The following is a 19,844-nucleotide window of genomic DNA, read 5'->3' on the forward strand; positions in this document are numbered from 1 at the left end:
CCGGCATCCCCTTTAGATTTACATGTTTTCTTGTTTATATTTTAATGTAGGCTGGGGCTGGCTTGTAAGCATTTTACTGCCAATACGGCCACAAGGTGACACTGAGATAATAAACTGAGGTTTAGCAAGAACACAGGTAAAATCACCAAACGTGACAGAACAATTTGGCACAGGAGTGAAGAAGAGACCACGGTATTCTAGCCGGAGCCTCTGGCCCGGAGGTGATGAGCTGATGAACGTCAGGTGTGTCTCTCTGCTGCAGCAGGAAGCAGTAGCCAGACCTATGAACACGTGCTGTGTTTCAATTCAGGGTCTGTATCCTTCGAAGGACCTGGCCTTTGAGGTCTTCAAAGGCGAGTCCTTCAGAGAGACCTTTTTAACCTCGTCTGCCGCCCAGGCCCACAAAAGTGACGATCTACGCCATTCGATGTCGCCATTTCCTCTCTTTCTTTCTTTCTTTCTTTCTTCTTTTTCGGGCACTCAAAGAATCTTGGGATATGTGAGGCCACAAAGGATAGTAGCGGTGCATCCTCCAAAAACAGGGAAAAGAAGGACAAATTTGTGGGCTGCATTTGGAAGAGTCTTCGGATTGGGAAAATGGCGACATCACGGGGTCTAGATTGTTATTTTCACGGGCCTGGGCAGCAGAAATCGTGAAATAAGGGTAAAACATCTGGTGACACAACAAGGAAATGCTCCAAAGGCTAGACCATCCCATTTAACAACGGCTGACGTGGTTTACAAGGTCTCTCCGAAGGACATGCCTTAGAAGACTGCAAAGGCCGGGTCCTTCTATGGATGCAGACCCTAAATTGAGACACAGCAACAGACACACGCGCACTGGATGGAGTGGGTGAGGGAGAAAAGGGGGGAAACCCCCACCACCACGGCCAGCACTGTGACAACAAGCTATTGAAAAGAACAAATAAAGTCATTTTGAAATCATACCAGGGGTATAACAGGGACTGTGTACATCAAAATAGGCCTTTATACTTAAACTTGGTTCAAGAATTTGGGTTTAGATCTGTTTTATTAATCTAAAGGATATTGTACCTCACTGAAGTTTCAGTTGGTAAGTGACTAAAAAAGGGCAATGACATTTAAGTTATATATGAAGTATGTGTATGTTAATTTACATTTAACATATTTCATTCAGGTGGACCAGATGTGACATACTGAGGTTGAGTTGCGCTTGTTTGTTTGATGTGTGGTATAAATGTAATTTGTTGTTGTATGATTTTTGTTTTCTTCGTCTTTTTATTGTCATTAAGATTGTGGGTCTTTGTTATGTTGATGTCAATGTACATACTGCATATTGAGAATTCAGAGTAAAACTGTATTAAAAAAAGCTTCTGTGCAAACAGGCACAAGAAATTACATGAAGAAATAAACTCAAGTGTGCACAGTACTAAGCAGACAAGAGAGGGACTTCTACTGAGAAGGCAGAAGGATTTGGTGAAGAGTGGAAGGACAACTGCAGAGCTCACTGAAGGCATGTGGAGAATTAGCCAGGTGCCCACAGACACACACAAAGACACAGAGACAGTCAGACATACAGACAGACAGTAAGACAGACAGGGGAGAAGGAGACATGAGGGAGACAGGGAGAGCGCATGGGAAAATGTATTTCTTCTTGAATGCACTTGATCCAGCATGAAAAAGTCTATCATCGCTTGAGAGAGTAACCATGGTAGAACCACTGGCATTAAAACAATTTGGCTAATGTTTAAATCGTTGATTCTTTATTTCTTAGTTAATAGATTTTCATGAAACGACAGATCCATTTTCATTTAGACTTACAAAATAACCAGTTGTACTACATCTGTCATAACATCAGTCCCAATCTGCATCACTGTACACTTGTAGCCCTGGTTTCTCAGGTTCTTTATATAGTGATTTTTCAAGTTTATACACCTGGTTTTTCCAGCTAAATCTCCCAATCTATGAGTGCATGTAAGTAGGCAGTTTTAACATCCATCTGATGTAGAATCAGGTTTTCTTTGCTGTTTTTTGCATCTAAACTCTGACACTAGTCAGGTTAGCAGTAGGAGAAAAAGTCTCCTAATAATCTATACCCATCTTTTGACTGTATCCTTTAGCCACATATCATGCTTTGTATTTGTCAGATCAATCAACATTTGCCTTTAGTGCATATATATACGCATCTACCCCCTACTGCTTTCCAGCTTTCAGGTAGTTTGGTCAGGATAGTGCAGCCAACTGGTAATAAGCACTGTCTCCTACTGAAGCCGAGACTCAACTCACGTCTGTGCAGAAAACCTGAGAGAAAGAGGTTTTTAAAAGTGTGTTTAGCTCTCAGTACTTTTGTAGCTTCTAACTGAATCTCTGTAGCTTCTCTCCTTCTGTTTGTACTTACAGACATCTGCTGTGTTTTATTATTTCATCGTGTTATCAGCTGTTTCTGGAGTCTTGTTTAGTTACTGCTGGTGAAAAGACAATGTTTGTAATGCTGCTTCATAATAAAAGCTAAAGCATAAAAAGGAGTTATAGGAAATAAAACTTGTTGGTAACTGACTTAGCAGAGCAACTTTGTTGGCGGCGATTCTTTGATACAACCGTGGGGATTGGGTAAGGAGCGTCATTGGTTTAAACCTTCAAGCAGGGCCTGCTTAGCAGGTAGCCCAGTTGTGGTGGCAGTGCAATTATCACTAAGTCTCACAGCACCGCGGATAGATTCAAGTTTACTTGTAAAAAGAGGTGCTGCATGCTGATCAGTTTCCTGGCTCACAAACCGGAGAAAATTGAAAGAAAACTGAAGACTACTTTAGCTGCTTCTGATCTAACGTCGCAGGATTTTATGGTGGCGCAATAATACACCAATCGAATCAATCAATCAGCATTAAACCACAGCATGGCCGACAGTGCGGATAGAATTAGCTTTCTCTCCTGGAAGTATGGACATTACTTTTCACTCGTCGAAATTTAATACAAAAATGTAGAGGTGAATTGTCAGTTATGTGCAGGTGTAAAAAAACCTATTCAAAGCAAAGAGTAGCAGTTAAAGCTCCTGTTTGTAAGATGGTAAAACTGACGCTTTGGGTTTCCCAACTCGTCAGATACTGACGCTTTAGGATTGTAGGTCGGGTCGGCCACCATCTGAAAGCGCCAGTATCTGACGAGTTGGGAAACCCAAAGTGTCAGTTTTACCATCTTACAAACAGGAGCTTTAAAATCATATGAAGCATCTGTTGAAGCAACACGCTTCGACAAAGCCAGTAGCAAAAGACCCCAGCCCTACGGATGCTGAACGCGCCACTCCGTGCAAACAACCAAAGCTACATTTTACACGGACTGCAGTGCAGCCGATAAGCCAGGCAGCGCTGAATAAATTGATTGCTAGGTATGTTGTCGATGACATGCATCCTCTGTCAACTGTCCAGTCAGTTGCCTTCAGGCAACTAATAAGCAAAATACCAGTGACAAATGGAGGCTCGGGGCAAATGTGCAGGAGGACATTTTCCTGCTATTTAAACAGAGAATATGCTAAAATGCAGGTCGAGATAAAAACATTTGAGGGTTTCCAACATGTCTCTACCACAGCAGACATCTGGACTGTTTACAACAAAAGCTTGGTGTAACTGCGCATTGGATTAATCCGAAAAACATGCTATGTGGGAAATCAGCCCTATAGTCCAATAGTCTAAATAGGTCTAAACATCATGTTTTCTGTTTTTGACTGTTCAGTGCTGTTCCTATTTGCATTTGCATTTAAAAAGCAGACATAAAAGTAACTTAAAAGTTACTAGTAAATAATTACCTTTGATATACAGTAATTTGTAAAGTTATTCAATTACTTTTAAAAGAAGTAACTGGTAACTGTAACTAATTACTCATTTTCAGTAACTTGCCCAACACTGGACACTGACGGAGGAAGAGCCTTCATTAAAAACACTGCAGTTTTATCAAAGGCCAGCAGGACAATATGAGGAGTGTAAAGTGAACCTCAACCAAAGGTAGAAGCCAAGGGAAACATTACATGTCTAAAATGAAAAACAACATCAAAGAAACAGTCCAAATCCATGTGAGATGTACTGAAGTAGACTTCCAATAGAGTGGTGTAAGGACTATGTATTTTTATAGGCTAACCTGGAAGCATCACCCTGGTTCCCTCGACAAAAATTCTTCTCAATAGAACCCTGGATGAGAGCTTCATGATCTGTGACCTGCAGAATCCACATTCACAAAATCAGACAAGATGAGATTAAAATGTTGGCAATAAACAATAAAGTCAGATAGGGTCAGGAACACACATAAACATAACATGAACCTAACACATAACTTGTATTTGAAGTACATCATCTTTGTTACAGTGACAAGGACCTAGAAAAATAGAATAATTATCAGGATGATAAGTCCACTAAGTCAGACCACTAAGGGCTCGGTAATATATAAAATATACTCTGTCTATTTCATTGAGCTGAATTTTAGAATGTATTTTTTGCAAAGAAAGTTGACTTCATATTTTGTCTCTGATGTCTACATTACATTATGTTCATAGGAATGTGAACAGTATTTAATATTTAAAGTATTTAAACTTTAATTAAATAGACTAACCGCATAATACATGTAGTACACGTAGGACGCACAAAATGTAGTTAGGGCAGTGCTGAGTCCCATGCCTCCCATTGAAAACACTGTCATCCTGGTCAAGACAAACAAGATCAGCCAAAAGAAAAAAAAACCAGCAGGTTAGAATTCTTATTTCTCGCACACATCACAGCAGCGTTAGTGAGGCATGTAAACTTGCCAACATTTAATAAAATTCAGCTACTATGAAATGGAGAGGGCTGAAGTAAAATTGACAGGTTTTGAGGGGGCATGGTCATTCTGACAACATGAAAATGACCTATAGAGAGTTTGCCCCATGAGACCTTGATTCTTATTATCCGAAAAAAATGTGTATGGTATTGATTGGAAAAAGACAAATCGTTTTCGATCCTGTTGGGTCATGAACCACACATATGATGTGTGACATAGGACAAATGAATGAAATATAACTGTTAACTGTGTTAAAATATGTATTTATAAAGACTACACAGCCAACAGTGACATTGGCTCGTTGAAAGGTACCTTTTCTGTGCTGAGGTGGCGGCCATGTTGGTTTTGATGATATGTTGAGCGAGATGCTGTAGTCCACTGAGCATTCAACACAAAACAAGACAATATTTTATTTTATCTATGATAAACTGCAGCTTTGGGGCTTGGAAATGTATCTTTTAGGTTGACAAGCTTCGTATGTGTGTTTCTTGGCACAAATCAACAGGATCAAAAAAATGATTTATCTCTCCATTCAATATCATGCAAAATGTTTCTGATAGAATGTCCTGGGGTCCATAAGGGGCATGACTTCAGCTCTCTATGCATACTCTCACCTATTAGGGTGAAGAAACGAGAGACCGGGAAAAGAGCTGACTGGAAGCAATGAGCGAATGACATTGATGCAGGGCTTGAATGGAGGGAGAGTGTGGATGAAGAAAAAGCTTTTGGGGGGACACAGCGCAAACAGATAACAAAAACGCAATTAAACCAGACAGAACTAACATGGCCATGCAAAATGTACTTTTATATCTAGTTGGACAGGGCTTTACTACATTCACCTAACCCTCACTAACTCACTAGTTACCTTTGACTCTAATTTATTTTATTGCTTTGTCATTTATTCTACATTTCTCACTCACTGTGATAAGATACAAATCTTATCGTTCTTCTTACCTGAATCCATTCACGTTAATCTATAAATTCACCACTCCGTCACTAAAACAAGTCTTTCTCCTGCTTTCTCTGCAATACCCCCAATTACATCCTCCACATTTCACTTCTCCTAATATTAGCCTAACGCTAACCCTTTGGGCTTTAAGGTGAGATGTAATGTTGATTCAATTTGTTATGAAGAATTATTTCTTGTCTAAAAATACCCAGCTGCCAGATGTTTGGTGCTGTTGCACTGTGTAGATGAGCACAGTCGTTACGTCACTGTCCGGGGTTTCCTAGAGAAGTGAACCTTTCGGCGTCATGGCGGAGGCCGGTTCTCGGAAGATCCTGGATTGAGATGCCAGCTTTCTACAATCGCAGTGACCGACGAACATAAGACTTTGCTTACATCAAAAACCGGGAAAGGGGATTTACTTGATTTTCGGAGGGAGAGTAAAACCAACATTGCGCCAGATTTACCGAAGTGAGTCGTTCGGGGCTGCTCTCCCTAACTGGGAGAAAGCTGGCTAGCTAGCAAGCTAGCGTAAGGTAGCGCTAGCTATCAGCGCCAGCTAACGCTAGCTCACTAGCTGAATAAAAGAAGAAAGGACCTCTGAAGTGGAAAGGCTCGTTTAGACAACTGTTTTATTGGAATTTTCCCAGGTAACCTATAAAATTACTATGTATCATACAGCGTGGAGTTACTTATCTCCTAGTTCAGCGAGAAATTCAGCTAACTTGCATGTTGATGTGGTAAAAGCCGCGAGAAGTGAGCGGCGAATGAAAACAAGATGGAAGAGGGTGAAATTAGGTTAGCTAACTCTGGTTTGTGGGGTTAAGAACGAGTTCTAAATAAGTTTGAGACTCTTCTGTGACCCATTGCTTTCAGTGGAGTGTGCACGGTTAAATACTGCTGACGGTTGAACGTCGAGTATCGGCTTCAATTGGAAAATGAACATTCCAGCAGTTCCCTGCTGAACTAGCGCAAAGTTTTGTCATTTTGTTAGCTTCTTTGCTAGCCTCGTGCTTCCTATCATTAGCTATTGCTACTTTCCTTGACAACCCCCGTAAACGCTTGGCGATCGCTCCTCTCACTACAGGTTAATTGAACCCACGTTGACGTTAAAAACGGCACTATAATTATCGTTTGACCCACATAGTCGCGACACATGTTGTAGAATTATACAGATAACTGTTGCTCTTACTGGTTTGCAAGTTTTATGATTAACAAAACCATAACCTCTTAATACTAGCATAATATCAGCGCTTGCAAGCAGTCAGGCGTATGGGACAGCTACTACACTGAAGCAATGAAGTGGCTGGCAATAATCAAGCTGTGTTAACTTATCACGGTAATGGCGCATGTTGCGACATATTGTTCGCCGTTGAAATATCGAAATAAAATACTGCCTGGCGCGTTGGCTGTGTCTGCATACATTACTGCGAACGTACCCCGCCAATACAGAATGTTGGCGTCATTAGCCGGTATTAGCTATTTGGCTTCAAGCTAAACTGCAGTCACACTCAGAGAAGTGTAACCCGGAATCGACGGCACGAAGGTTGACAAAAGAATGTTTACTATAATACGTTATTGGCCGTTGCCAAGATAAATGCAGTTATTTAGTGTTTAGAGTGCTCATGGAGCTTTGTGTGCATGTGGAAACACGCTACACAGGCCCGATAGGCCTCGGTGTAGAGAGAACAAATACAGTCAAGTTAGTGTAACATTGGCTACGGCCATCCACACAACTTCGTCTGCTCTGGTTTTAACTTGAGATATTCATAAACAAATAAGGAGTTTGGTGTGAAAGAGACGATTACCCAATATCAAAAAGCATAAGGAAACAGGTTACACGACCAAAGGAATCTTCCCATTTGACAAAGTGTGAAAACCATGTTGACACTGGCACAGTTCGTTGGCTAAACTTTGATGCATAGTTCGTCTGGGTGGTGTAGTGAGCTGCTAATAGATTTTATTTTGTAAATATGAGGATTTGTAACTGTAGTATATTCAATGGGCAATACTGTACCCCGAGGTCCTAATCACTCTCTTCACTGCTGCTAAGGCATCATGTTACTGGAATTTGTCAGCTTTGATGAAAGCACAGTCCTGGCATATTTCAGACTGTGTCTCTAATGATGTTATTATGATCTTCTCTTACAGTTTTCCACGTGGAACAGGTTGTTAGAGGAAAGGATCTCTTTTGACTTCAGCATGGCTGGACGCGGTGAAGACGAAAGTGTAAGCAACAGCAGCGGAGAATCAAGGTAAATCAACCAATCGACTTTGTCCAGAGAACATTAAAGTAGTTGGGTTGATCATGAAAAAAAATAGTTTTTTATTAAAGTCACCTCTCGAATAATGCCAGTGGTAATATATTGATGATACCCTTCATTTTTACACAATAGACTGCAGCTTACTACTTTGTACCTCTTGTCTCTCATTTCTAAATCCAGGACTTTAGTTTGTTTATATTGAATACATTGATCTTTTATTAAGTTTTACTGATATTTAATTGTATGGTTGTGCTTTTTTACTCACTTGTTGTTTATACTATAAAGCAGCAGTATATTCTGCATATAGGCTGGATTATACAATTCTAGAATTGGTGGGCTGTAATAAATGGCTCCTGGTTGCAGGTTAAACTGTGGAATGCGAGCTAATCCAACTCAAATATGCACATGAATGTATGTAATTTGATAACACATGGAAACTGCCAGATGATGCAAGATTGTGTTGTGGTAGAAATTGTGTAGTGGACACTCCAGCTATCTCAATCGGTTGAATTTTTGATTTAATGATGGGGGGCTGTGTTTTTTGATTCAGTGTTGCCATTGTCGAAATAATCTATAAGCATGCCAAAGTTTAATAATTGATTTTATTTAATTCTGTTTTTTTATTATTATAGAATAAAACTAATATCAAATGCTGATGAAGGTTCTCAGTCGTCACAAGTCCAGCTGCCTACGATACAGCACTTGGTAACATCAAATATATGTTACACTCAAAATGACCTGTTCAAGTTCAGACTACTCAGATTACAGATTCCTGTTCTGTTGCACATACAAGCAGATTTACATTACAATGGAACATTTAAAACAGTCCACAGAAACAAGACAACAAAATATCATCTGCATATACACTACAGGGTAGACTACCTGAATAGAATTAGCAAGATGTTATATGAGTTTTTAATCAATAGTTGCAGGTTTGTCCTTTCATTAAATGACGTATTTAGTTGACGTGCTTGTTTGTACCGATGAAAAAAGTTACTTATCTGACATAATATTAGATCTCATTCCAGATTTTAGTTTGTATGAAAAAATGACCTCAGTTATTTTGTAAGGCAATACAGGAATAAGTATAAGTGAAATTGATCCGGTGATGAGTTCCTGTCCTGTGTTGTGTCTTCATAAGTCCACCAGTGGAGAGCAGCCTGTGTGCTGCACTGTTGGCTCTGGGGAGGGCCAGCGTTGTACAAGATGCTGAGCAGGTGCAAGGGTTTTAGAATATAGAACTGGCTAAGCAAGGTTATTTTCTTGACCACAGATTTAAGTTATGTAATGCTGTGGTGTGTGTGTTGGCCATTAGGTTTCGTCTGTTACTACTGAAGGCTGCTCCTTAGAATCAATTCAACAATGTCAGAAATTGATTTTTGTAAATAATTACCTTTCTGAGACAAATGTGAAGTTGGCCACATGTTTGTGGATACTTTTCACACCTGGACTGATGCTAACAGAGCAGAGCATCCATCAGCAGTAACAAACAAGTCCAGCTGACCAACACACCATAGCATTACATAACTTAAAGAAATAATGTCTTAATGAATCAAAAAGATTTTTTGTGTAAAAAGCGTATCTGTTTGTTCTAACTATGTCGGTGGGGCACGAAGCTTTAATATCAGCTGTTGCATGCGCTATGATATTATTTATCTAATTCTGTCCTAATGTTGGTTAGGGTTACTTATCATAGAGACCCCTTCAAAGCGCATATCATGACCTAAACCCTGGTTTGAATGATGCCTTCACCATGTCGGAGAGAATTCATGACTGCATAACGGGACATTCAGCTGACCGACTGATCTGTATAATTGAATTAACTCTGTGTAGGCTCCTGCTAGCATCACATACCTGATGTTGACGGGGAAACTGGAGAGAAACTACGAGCTAGGTGGTCAAACTGTGTATATTCTCCATCTGTATGTGATTTACTTTTGCTAGATGTTTTGCTGGCTTGCCCCCTTACATGCAAAAGACTTGTTGCACTTTGGCTCTTCCCGTCATTGCCTCTTGGAGCAGGGTTTCTGCAGGGTGACTCCTCATCTATTTGTGACTAGCAAGAAGTCAATTATTCTTGAAGTATTCATTAACTGTCCTTTTTTCTAGAATTAACTTGCATTACCACAGAATGGATTATCAAACAAAGTTAATTTACCTGAATTAAACTACATTTTCAATGATTAAAATGTGCATATATGACTATAGTTATAATTAGTAATTATCCAAAATATTTGTCAATATCTGTGAAGGAATCTTACCATTCTCTTTTATTGACAGCTGTTGCACGTGATAGTGCCCAGTGAGCATAGTGGGCCAGCCTCCAGGATGAGGTAAACAGTCAGTTCATGTGGAACACTTGCAGTCTTTATATCAACAGGGATATTCCAAATGGTTATTTAACACATCTGTGTTTCCCTTCGTATAACTATCAAATGACTGTGTTTGCTGTAATGTTTCAGTGTGAGACTCAAGTGAAGTTGATTGGCAGTTTTTTTCCCCCTTCTGCGTGAATGATGAACATGAATCCATGTTCGATGTTGCTCATTTCAGTGTTGACATCTACCCAGTGTCTGTTGTTGTAGTCTTTGAGCTGTCATATTGAAGCACAAAGTTCCTAATTTTAATGCTTAATACTTTAATCGTGTGTGGGTGTGTGTGTGGGTGGGCGGGCGGGGCGCGCGCGCGCATTGGTCTGGATACGAAATGTCAATTGCGAGAAAATATACAACTTAAAGGAGAACTTCGGTCGATTTAAACATGCAGCTTCATTGCTCAAGCTACCCTTGAATTGCCAGTACCGAAGACGCGAACACATTTGGTCCAACGGTTTGTTGACATCCGTGTCTTCCGGTAGCTAGACCAAACTAGTGTATCCATCGAGTGTGCACTTAACAGGCTATTGTAAGGCTCATGGCTCATGACAGGCTGTAACATGGACATGTACGTTATGAACAGAAAAACGAAAATGCTGGAATACGTTTCCATCTCCGCCAGTGAGGGAGTAAGCGCACGCTCGACGGATTGACTAGTTTGGTCTAGCTACCGGAAGGCACGGATGTCAACAAACCGATATGTAGCTGCTTGCACAAACACACTGTTTTAACTACTTTTTTATTCATTTTGAGTCATACATGCTACAGTGCTGTGTTGTAAGGTGTCTGCTGATGTTGCATAACTTTTGGTTTGAGATGTGGAGCATGTTAAGACGCTTAAAACACAGTGTAAAGTTCTGACCCGATGCTGTTAGCTGTCAATGCTAAATCTCCGTTCACGGAGCCCTGTAATGGTTTGACCGAATGTGTTCGCGTCTTTGGTACTAGCAATTCAAGGGTAGCTTGAGCAATGAAGCTGCATGTTTAAATCGACCGAAGTTCTCCTTTAAATTTCTAAGCTTATAAGATAGTCTGTAGATAGAAAAAAAAAAAAAAAGCACTCTCCTCTCCTTCCACCAGGTGGATGAGGAAACAATACATACCAGCGATTCCTGCTTAGTATGCCTCTACATTAAGGTTTAATGGTCTTAAAAATTATTATCCTCATTCACATTTCTTCCAAGCAACAGTTTAGTCTATTTAAATTATTTCACTATCAGCAAAGTACTGTGTGTGGGGAGGGGAGGACATGCCCACTGTAGCCCACAGACATATATACACACATACAGATATTAATTCATTTGTAGGCCTGGCCCCATTGTTGCAGTCAAGCCAAAAGGTTGACAGCAAAGGTTAAGACAATGGAGCCTCTGTGTTGTTTTATATAAGTATCAAAGTACAGGCACAATTCATAAACCTCATCTGCATGAATTAAAAGTGATGTTAAATGTCAAACATTGGCTTTGCATTAATACATTCCAGTGTTTCCCACACAATCAGACTTTAATTGTGGTGGTGGCTCTCCAGCTGGGTGACACAGAGCATGTGCACTCGAGACTTCTGCCGACCAAATTGGCTAAGTTCAGGTTTAGTGTCGAGCTAACTTGGATCGGGATAGAATGTAATCAGGTGGCTCTTCTAGACTCTGCAAATGTTATTGGAACAAGTTGCCCAAATTCTAACAGTAAAACAAGTCATTTCGCAGGGGTTTTGTGGCTTTTATTACTGTTTTACAGACGCGTCTTTCACAATGTTAGCTTTTGAGGGAAAAGTCCCCATTGTATCACATGATGTAATTACAAGGCTTGGGCACGACAAAAACTGTCTTTGAGGCCTGGCGCTCTTTGTGGGGGCTTGATCTTGACGATGAGGCCAGCCGTCTTCTTTGCAGAGGAAGTTGCGGTCTAGCCGACTGCATTAGATAGTCCTGCTCCTCCTCTTCGTTGGTTATACCTAATAACCACACCGCCATCCACTGTATCAGAGTATATAACATCATGGTAATCACTGACAGGTGTGCTGTCTTGAGAGAGTGAGTGAAAGATAATGGGACGCGCAGCTCCAAAAATAAAAGAATCTATATGTGGTAGCCAATGTTAATATTGTGGCCGACTGTCACAAATAAATGAATGTGCTGGCAACAATGCATCCTTTTTACTTTTTAACTGCATACTTCTGCTGTGACTCCTCATCCTGTCCTGTTCACTAACTCTGATCCTGTCCATCACCTGTCCCTCCACTTCCTACAGTTGTGTGCTACTGTCAGACCAGACAATTTTTACCACCTTTCAAACATGACTTATAACTTCCTTTTGAATTTTAGATGTTTGCCAGCTTTCACCTGCCCTCATGTGTCCCCTCCATGTAAAGTCGCTTTGCAAATTAATTGCTGATTCTACGAGCCATATCTAATCACATGAGAATGATGGCACGTAACATTAATTCAGGACTACAAACTGGATGAGTGGAACACATCCTGGGTTTGCAATGATGGTGTTTGCCTTTGATAATTATCAGTAAAAATGATGACGAGATGTCCCTATAGCCTTGGGTTAGGAGAGAGAAAGCAGGAAGGACAAAGGGGGGCATGGAGAGAGATGCACAGGAAAAAACTGCCCTGTAAACTGTAATATTTTCATGTCTGACATTTTCTACAGATAGACCTTGAAACTGTAGTGAAATGCTGGTATGATGTCAATATGACTGTCCACAGGTTGTTTTCAGGCGTACATTCGCCGAGAACCACGCGTGTCCCTAAATCAAAACTCTGAATCACTAATTGACATGCGTGTGAGTAGGGCTGCACGATTCTGGAAAAAATGTGAATCACAATTTTTTTTGCTTAGAATTGAGATCACAATTCTCTGGCACGATTTTTTTCACAAAATGTTTATTGCACTGATGAACTTGAACAAAACAAAAAAAAAACATTGTAGTATGGCAGAGGCATACTACTATGCCTCTGCCAAAGCAATGGTTTTTTGTTTTGTTGAAGTTCTATCATTGGATGAGAAATTATTTTTACAAAAGTAAAAAAAAAAAAAAATAGTCTCCAAGATGAGAGGGCATCCTTTAATCCCTCATGGTGTACAGTGTGTATTGGGGCCGTATCCTTGGCTAGGTGATATGTGATAGCTGCTGTGATCGTCTTTCTAAAACAGAGGCGTAATATTACTCCTTTTCCAAAAGCTGCCTCTGGGGTCGGCGTATGTGTGAATCGAGATCGCGATTTTTTAAACGATTTTTCGTGCAGCCCTACGTGTGAGTAGGCCTGTCACGATAAAAAATGTTGCTGGACAATAAATTGTCCCAGAAATGATTGCGATAAATGATAATATTGTCGTTTTGAGACCATTTTTCAACTAATATAATGATAATGTCATAATAATGCAAGTACACCCTTTCAAAGATCAATAAACTTTTATTTCTAAAGAATATTTAACATTGGAATTGGAATGTGAAGAAGACATTTTAAATATTAAAAATAAATAAACAGAACAACCGGAAACAATAAATAAAAAGGACTCTCAGTCTCTGTTAGCAAAAATTGCACTTGAATTACACACAACCAAAAACGATAGCCCTAACCCCTAAGTATTTCGGCTTTCACACTGTACAGTTGTGGAATTGCCGTTTGTGACACGATTGTTCTCCCAGGCAATTTGTACTAGTTGTCAAATGTTTGCAGCATTTGTTGAAATGCTGGCTTTTCGACGGTATTAAAGGGCTGCATCTCTTTAGCAATGTATCAAACTACACTGTCTGTGAGTGTGCACCATTTTGCAATGTCCTGTTTGTATTTTGTTTGTCGACTAATCGCCCCAGTGATTGTGGACCACGGGAAGAAGGAGATGGCCTCTATGTAGCTTTAGTTGTAGGTTTTTTTCCCAGCTGGGAAAACTGCATCAGATGATTATGCTTTGGGTGCAGATGCATGTTTGTTGTATTGCCGCTTTTAGTTGGTACTGTTTTACAACTAATGTGACATACTGGCTCGTCCAGGTTAAGTGGTTCACCACGGTCATTGGGTTTGAATCCGAAGTGTTCGCACACTGCTGCTGTCGCGTTGGGCTTTGAAACCAATTCCGTCTTTGTTTTTATTCTATCAAATCTCAACTAGCACTACATCTGGCTTGCTACTCCTCACAGGGCTCTCATGCTGCACTCTGTGTTATGTCAGGGGCAGGGCCACACCTCCCCACACAGTGACAAAGAGTGACTGACAAGAGGGTTCACGTGAGAGACACGAGGAAAACAAACAAGCATGCAAATGGAAAATATCGAGCTCATTTCTATTTATCGTATGATTAATAGATTTATTGATTATCATGACAGGCCTACGTGTGAGCTTTTTTTACATTATTAAGTATTAAAAAAAAAACCTTCATTGACATTTTTTTCCCTTTTTAGAATTAAACAGACCATCATTATTTCTATTTTCTGTTTATTGCAAAAAGATTTATCAAAAGTTGAGATTGAAAAAAATGAATTTGTTGTGTTGCATGGTGATTTCAATAGATGATTTCAAGTATTGAGTACCAGTTCTACTAGTGGAAAAAATGTGTCTGCTGCTCTGTATAGTACGGGTGTCACACTTCTCCAAATAATGCTATTTGGCTTTTGATTTTAAGGTCTCAGTTCAATTTTCCAGTAATATATCCAGTTCTGGAAGACCATTTAAGATGATGTAGCACCAAAACAGTCTCAGTGAGTTATGTGTTGGTGTGGCCTTCAAACTGTATACCAGTTTTTAAATTGTGCTTCAAGGCCAAGTAAAACCGGACTTACAATAAATAATGTACGCCACACTTTTTTCGTGAATATTGCCGTCGCGTTCGGTGTAGGAGGAAACGGTAAAAACGGCTTTTCTCACGAAAGTGTTGGAAAGCACTTTCCTATTGGTGGAAAGTGGCACCACATCAACCAATCACAGAATTATCTGGCAAAGCACTTGATTTGGTTGCTGAGGAAAAGGGGGAAACTGGGGCTGGAACAGCGGCAAAAGAGTGACAGCGACAGTGACGATGATAGAGACAGTGTTGGCGAGTTTTGAGAGTTGAGAGATTTGTAACATTTAGCGTGTTTGGAGTGTATAGTTAGAGTGTTATGTGGTGTGTAGTGTAGTCGTTTTTTGTTTTGTGTGTTAAAACAATGAGGAGACTGCTGAATGTGGAGTGGGCAGTGCAGCTCTTCGTTGAGCTGGAAGGAGCTGAGGGAGCCCTGAGCCTGAGGCACAGCCTGCATTGAAATGTAAAGAGTTACACATAATTTTGTAAATTTCAAAAACTTGTCTACCAATTTAGCAAACAACAATTTATTTTTGCATTATAAGTAATACAAATGGTTCAGTGGATTTCCTGATCTGCTTCAGTGACCTATGGTCTAGGTCAGTGGTTCCCAACCTGGGGTCCGGGTCCCCCCTAGGGGGGGGCGCGACAGAGATTGCAGGGGGCCCGCACATCTTTGTCTGCTCTGAGGTTGTGAGGTTGCCAAAATTATATTTGGCACATTAAATGTATAAAATCCCAATAACACACCCAACTGGATAATCAAAACTCTGTATAATCCAAATTGAAACATATTTTTGGTCCACATTTAAATTCATTAAGTTACTTATCACCAACACCCCTATGAGGTAGGCCTATTCTGGTCCAAAATTAAACTGTGTGTTTGTGTTTGATACACCTGATGACACAAAAAGGAAGGAAATGTATCTATATACATTGTAAAACTAGGAGAATAACAGCAAAAACCTACAACTTTTGTTTATTTTTGCAAATAAAGTTTGTAATTTATCACTTTATTCTTTTAGTGTATTTGGGTTGGGGTTGGGGTGGCCTGGCTTGTCTTGGACACAGGCAAGGGGGGCTTCAAGGAAAAAAGGTTGGGAACCACTGGTCTAGGTCATAGGTCACTAACAGGCAGTGTTGGGAATAACGGCGTTAGAATAAACGGCGTTACTTTTTTTCAGTAACGGGTAATCAAACTAATTACCATTTCCATCGCTACAACGGCGTTACCGTTACCGACTATTGGCGCGTTACAAACTGAAGCTGATCATTGAAGCTGTTGTCATCCGACCTGGCTCTCAGCCACCGGAGCTGCAAAGCAGTTTTTTTCCCTCTGATGAGGGAGGAGGGAGGGGCGAGACAACTGCATAAGTGATGATGATTGGCTCTCTAACGTTGAGTGAGAGTTCTTAAGCCAATCAGTAGCAATGTTCGGTTTACACACAAGCCACATGCACACAGCAGCTTCACACACACAAACTAGCAGAGGTGAGCTGCAGCGAGTCTGGAGGGAAAGTTAACGTTTCAAAGTGGAAGTACAGACACTACTTTAATCTCCTTTGTCCACGTCCGTTGTAAGCAACTCTGATCTAATGAAGCATCTCTCAGTGGCACATGCTTCTACAGAACTAACACTGGCCAAAAACTCTGTTGCTGACGCTGTTGATGATGATAGCAGGCCAGGTGTGGCTAACGTGAGCTCCGCTAACAGCTTCACAAAAACTTGTGACACAGACTGAAATGAATGCAATGATAGACAGGTATGTTGTTGAGAACTTGCTCCTGTTATCAACAGTTGACTCAGACTCCTTCAGAGCACCCATTGGCAGCATATCGGGGAGAGCAGGAGCTGGTCCGCCATGCAGAAATACATTTTCTAAATACATATGTAGATGCCGAGTATGCAAAAATGACTGCCGAGCTCAAAAGGGGGAAGAAATAAAAGTAACGCAATAGTTACTTTTCCTGGTAACTAGTTACTTTTCCTGGTAACTAATTACTTTTATAGTGGAGTAATTCCGTTACTGACTCAGTTACTTTTTGGGAGAAGTAACCAGTAACTATAACTAATTACTTTTTAAAAGTAACGTGCCCAACGCTGCTAACAGGCGGACCAGACTTTATGGTACTGGTTTAGCAGATCAGGAAATCCTGTCTTCCAATTCAGTGCATCTGTAACCTAATAGTTATTTTTGTGGTAGAAATATCGGTATCAGTACTCGGTTTCTGCAAGTACACAAATGAAAATATGGTTGGAAAGAAAGGTATCAGTGCAACCTTGTTCAATTAATCTGATTATGTTTATTTTAAAAGGGAAAATAAGCTAGACAATTGAAGGAGTCGTATTAGGCTTGGGGAAACACTGATAAAACCTGTTCACCATTTGCTGATATTTTGTGGTGCTGGATGACAAATGCAACTGTTATATAATTAGCATTGCTTAATTATTATCATCTGTGCTTTCTGAGATGAGTCGGACCTATGCTGTCTGACCCATCACCTCCTGAGCAGAGGCACTCGCTTGCGCACATTGTTTGGTTGTGTTGTGGCCACAGATATACCACACACAGCACCTTCATTATTATCAATGCTGTATGATCATGGTTGGGTCCTCTTGGCTCTACTCGGGTCTTACACATAATGTTGTATAACGCATAATGTTAAACTGACCCAGGGCCTGGGTTAAAAGAAGACCAGACCTCATTGTCGGTCTATATCAAATGTGTATCTAAACAGTACGGGTTCAGGGTTGGGTCTGTGGTCCTAGGGTTAACCCTTGAAGAACTCGTGGCTATAGCAAGTAGTACTGGTATTAGTAGTGTTGTTTTTTTGTAAGTACTCTGACTTCCAGAGGGGTAGAAAAAAGTTCCACACTGCATGTTTAATCTTAAAAATACTCCTGTACAAATATGTGATGTGTTTTTTTCCTTACATGTGACAGTAATTCGGATGATGAATCGGCTTCTGGATCAGGATCACCATCAGGGTCTGGCTCAGGCTCCAGTTCCAGCTCCTCCAGCAGCAGCAGCCAATCAGGGAGCAGTGACTCAGGTAGTGGCTCAGACTCTGGCAGCCAGTCAGATTCTGAATCCAAGGAGAAGATGGAACAGCCAAATAAGTCAAACATCGATGGAGCTGAGGTAAAAAAAAAAAAAAGAAAGAAAACGTTTTCAGTAATTACAGGAAATTGTCTGGTATTTATCACTTGAACTGGATATGTGGCGAATATGAAATTCTGACCAGACATTTTTGATCATTGTATGTTAGCTAAAGCTGCCTTTAATTATTCAGTAGGGCTGTAACGATGCACGTATCAAAACTGAAATCGTGACACTCAGATCCACAAACCTGTCTCACAGCGACGCCACATTAATACCACAGCGGTGGTTCGTTAATTCTCGTCCGTTGGTCGTTCACACAGACCATAGCACCGCTGGAGTAAGACGAACCGCTGTGTAATTCACACAGAAAGCCGGTGTTGCGGCTCCTAAAACCGAAAAATGACCGAAAAAGACCGAAAAATGTAACTTCGTCACATTCTTCGGTCTAAATTACGGACCTGAGGGCTGACCGTCGCAGAGATTTTTTTTCATCACAAACGCCTGGTGAGTTTGTGATGACGAGGAGTCAGTAGGACAGTCGGGAGCACAGATACTTCTCCACGTACAGCTGCAGTATTTTTTTCCTCGTTGCCAAAGACGGTTACTACGTTCCCTTAGTTTGGTTCTGTAACGTTGCTTTGTGGGACATTTCTCTTTATTAAGTTGAGTGAGGGACCTGTGCAGATCATCCGATAGACACGCCCCATATGCGCAGTTTTTTATGCTAGCTGGCGCAGAATTTACAGCACTGGTTTAGCAGGCCCACAGACCTATTGCATGTGTTGTAAATCATCTCAAATGATCCCACGCAGCCAATCAAATCAGTGTGTTTGGGCAATCAAAGCAACTGAGATTTGTTTGAGTGAGATACACATGACGAAGAGACAACGGTCTGAGAATGAGTAGTCAGATAAGATGTTTTAATCTTTAAGCTTTTAATCAAGAATGGACTTTTACATGTTTATTCTTTCCCCAGGCAGTTCAATCCCAGTATGTCTCATATGTTCTGAGACCATGGTGGTTTTTGAAGGTGGTTATTAAAAGTGGCTATGTGAAGTACCACTGAGACAAAGCAAATGTCCTCTGAGCAGACATAACTGCTCAAATCTGAATTTGATCTGAGGGCACACAAAATAAATATTAGAGTTCACTTGTCTCACTGAACTAGAGAAAGTGGGAGATTTGGAAATGGCTGTTCACTTAAATGTGTTGCGATCAGGAGTAATGATATACATGGTGCATTACAGTTTGTCCCACCAAGTAAGGACATTTTAAAATTAGATTTAAAATGATAGTAAAACAAAGGAAAAGTTAGCAAAGAAATTGTTTAAAATGAAGAAGTTGCTTTTCAAAGACAATGAGAAAAGCAAGCAAGAAATTATTCCAAATTATAAACAGGTTATGTATCTAATTTATTGAAAAAAACCACACTAAACAGTAATAATTCAAGCCCTGGTTAAAGTGATAATTATGGATTCAAATTTTAGTGGACATCCGGTATTCATGAAACTTGGTACACAATTGGGGAGAATGGAAACTAAAAGCTGCTTTACCTTGCTAGTGCGTTGAACTTCAAACAGTGAACATAA

General features: G+C 40.4%; 1 protein-coding gene across 4 annotated transcripts in view; it reads left to right on the top strand.

Annotated features, from left to right (window-relative positions):
- Nucleotides 1–1,479: 1,479 nt before the first annotated feature.
- Nucleotides 1,480–19,844, top strand: part of chd1 (chromodomain helicase DNA binding protein 1) — a 61,724-nt gene continuing 43,359 nt past the window's right edge. Inside the window, exons 1-3 of one of the 4 annotated variants that reach the window (XM_030435312.1) lie at nt 1,480–1,512; nt 7,877–7,980; nt 18,096–18,294. In XM_030435312.1, the coding sequence (XP_030291172.1) occupies nt 1,495–1,512; nt 7,877–7,980; nt 18,096–18,294 (321 nt within the window). In that variant the 5' untranslated portion in view covers nt 1,480–1,494. Of the gene's footprint in view, nt 1,513–5,995; nt 6,376–7,045; nt 7,065–7,876; nt 7,981–18,095; nt 18,295–19,844 lie in introns of those variants that run through there. The other 3 variants (XM_030435313.1, XM_030435314.1, XM_030435315.1) reach the window with 3 other exon arrangements.

The sequence above is a fragment of the Sparus aurata genome, chromosome 12 (genome assembly GCF_900880675.1).
Source record: "Sparus aurata chromosome 12, fSpaAur1.1, whole genome shotgun sequence".
In the NCBI taxonomy this organism is placed as follows: Eukaryota; Metazoa; Chordata; class Actinopteri; order Spariformes; family Sparidae; genus Sparus; species Sparus aurata.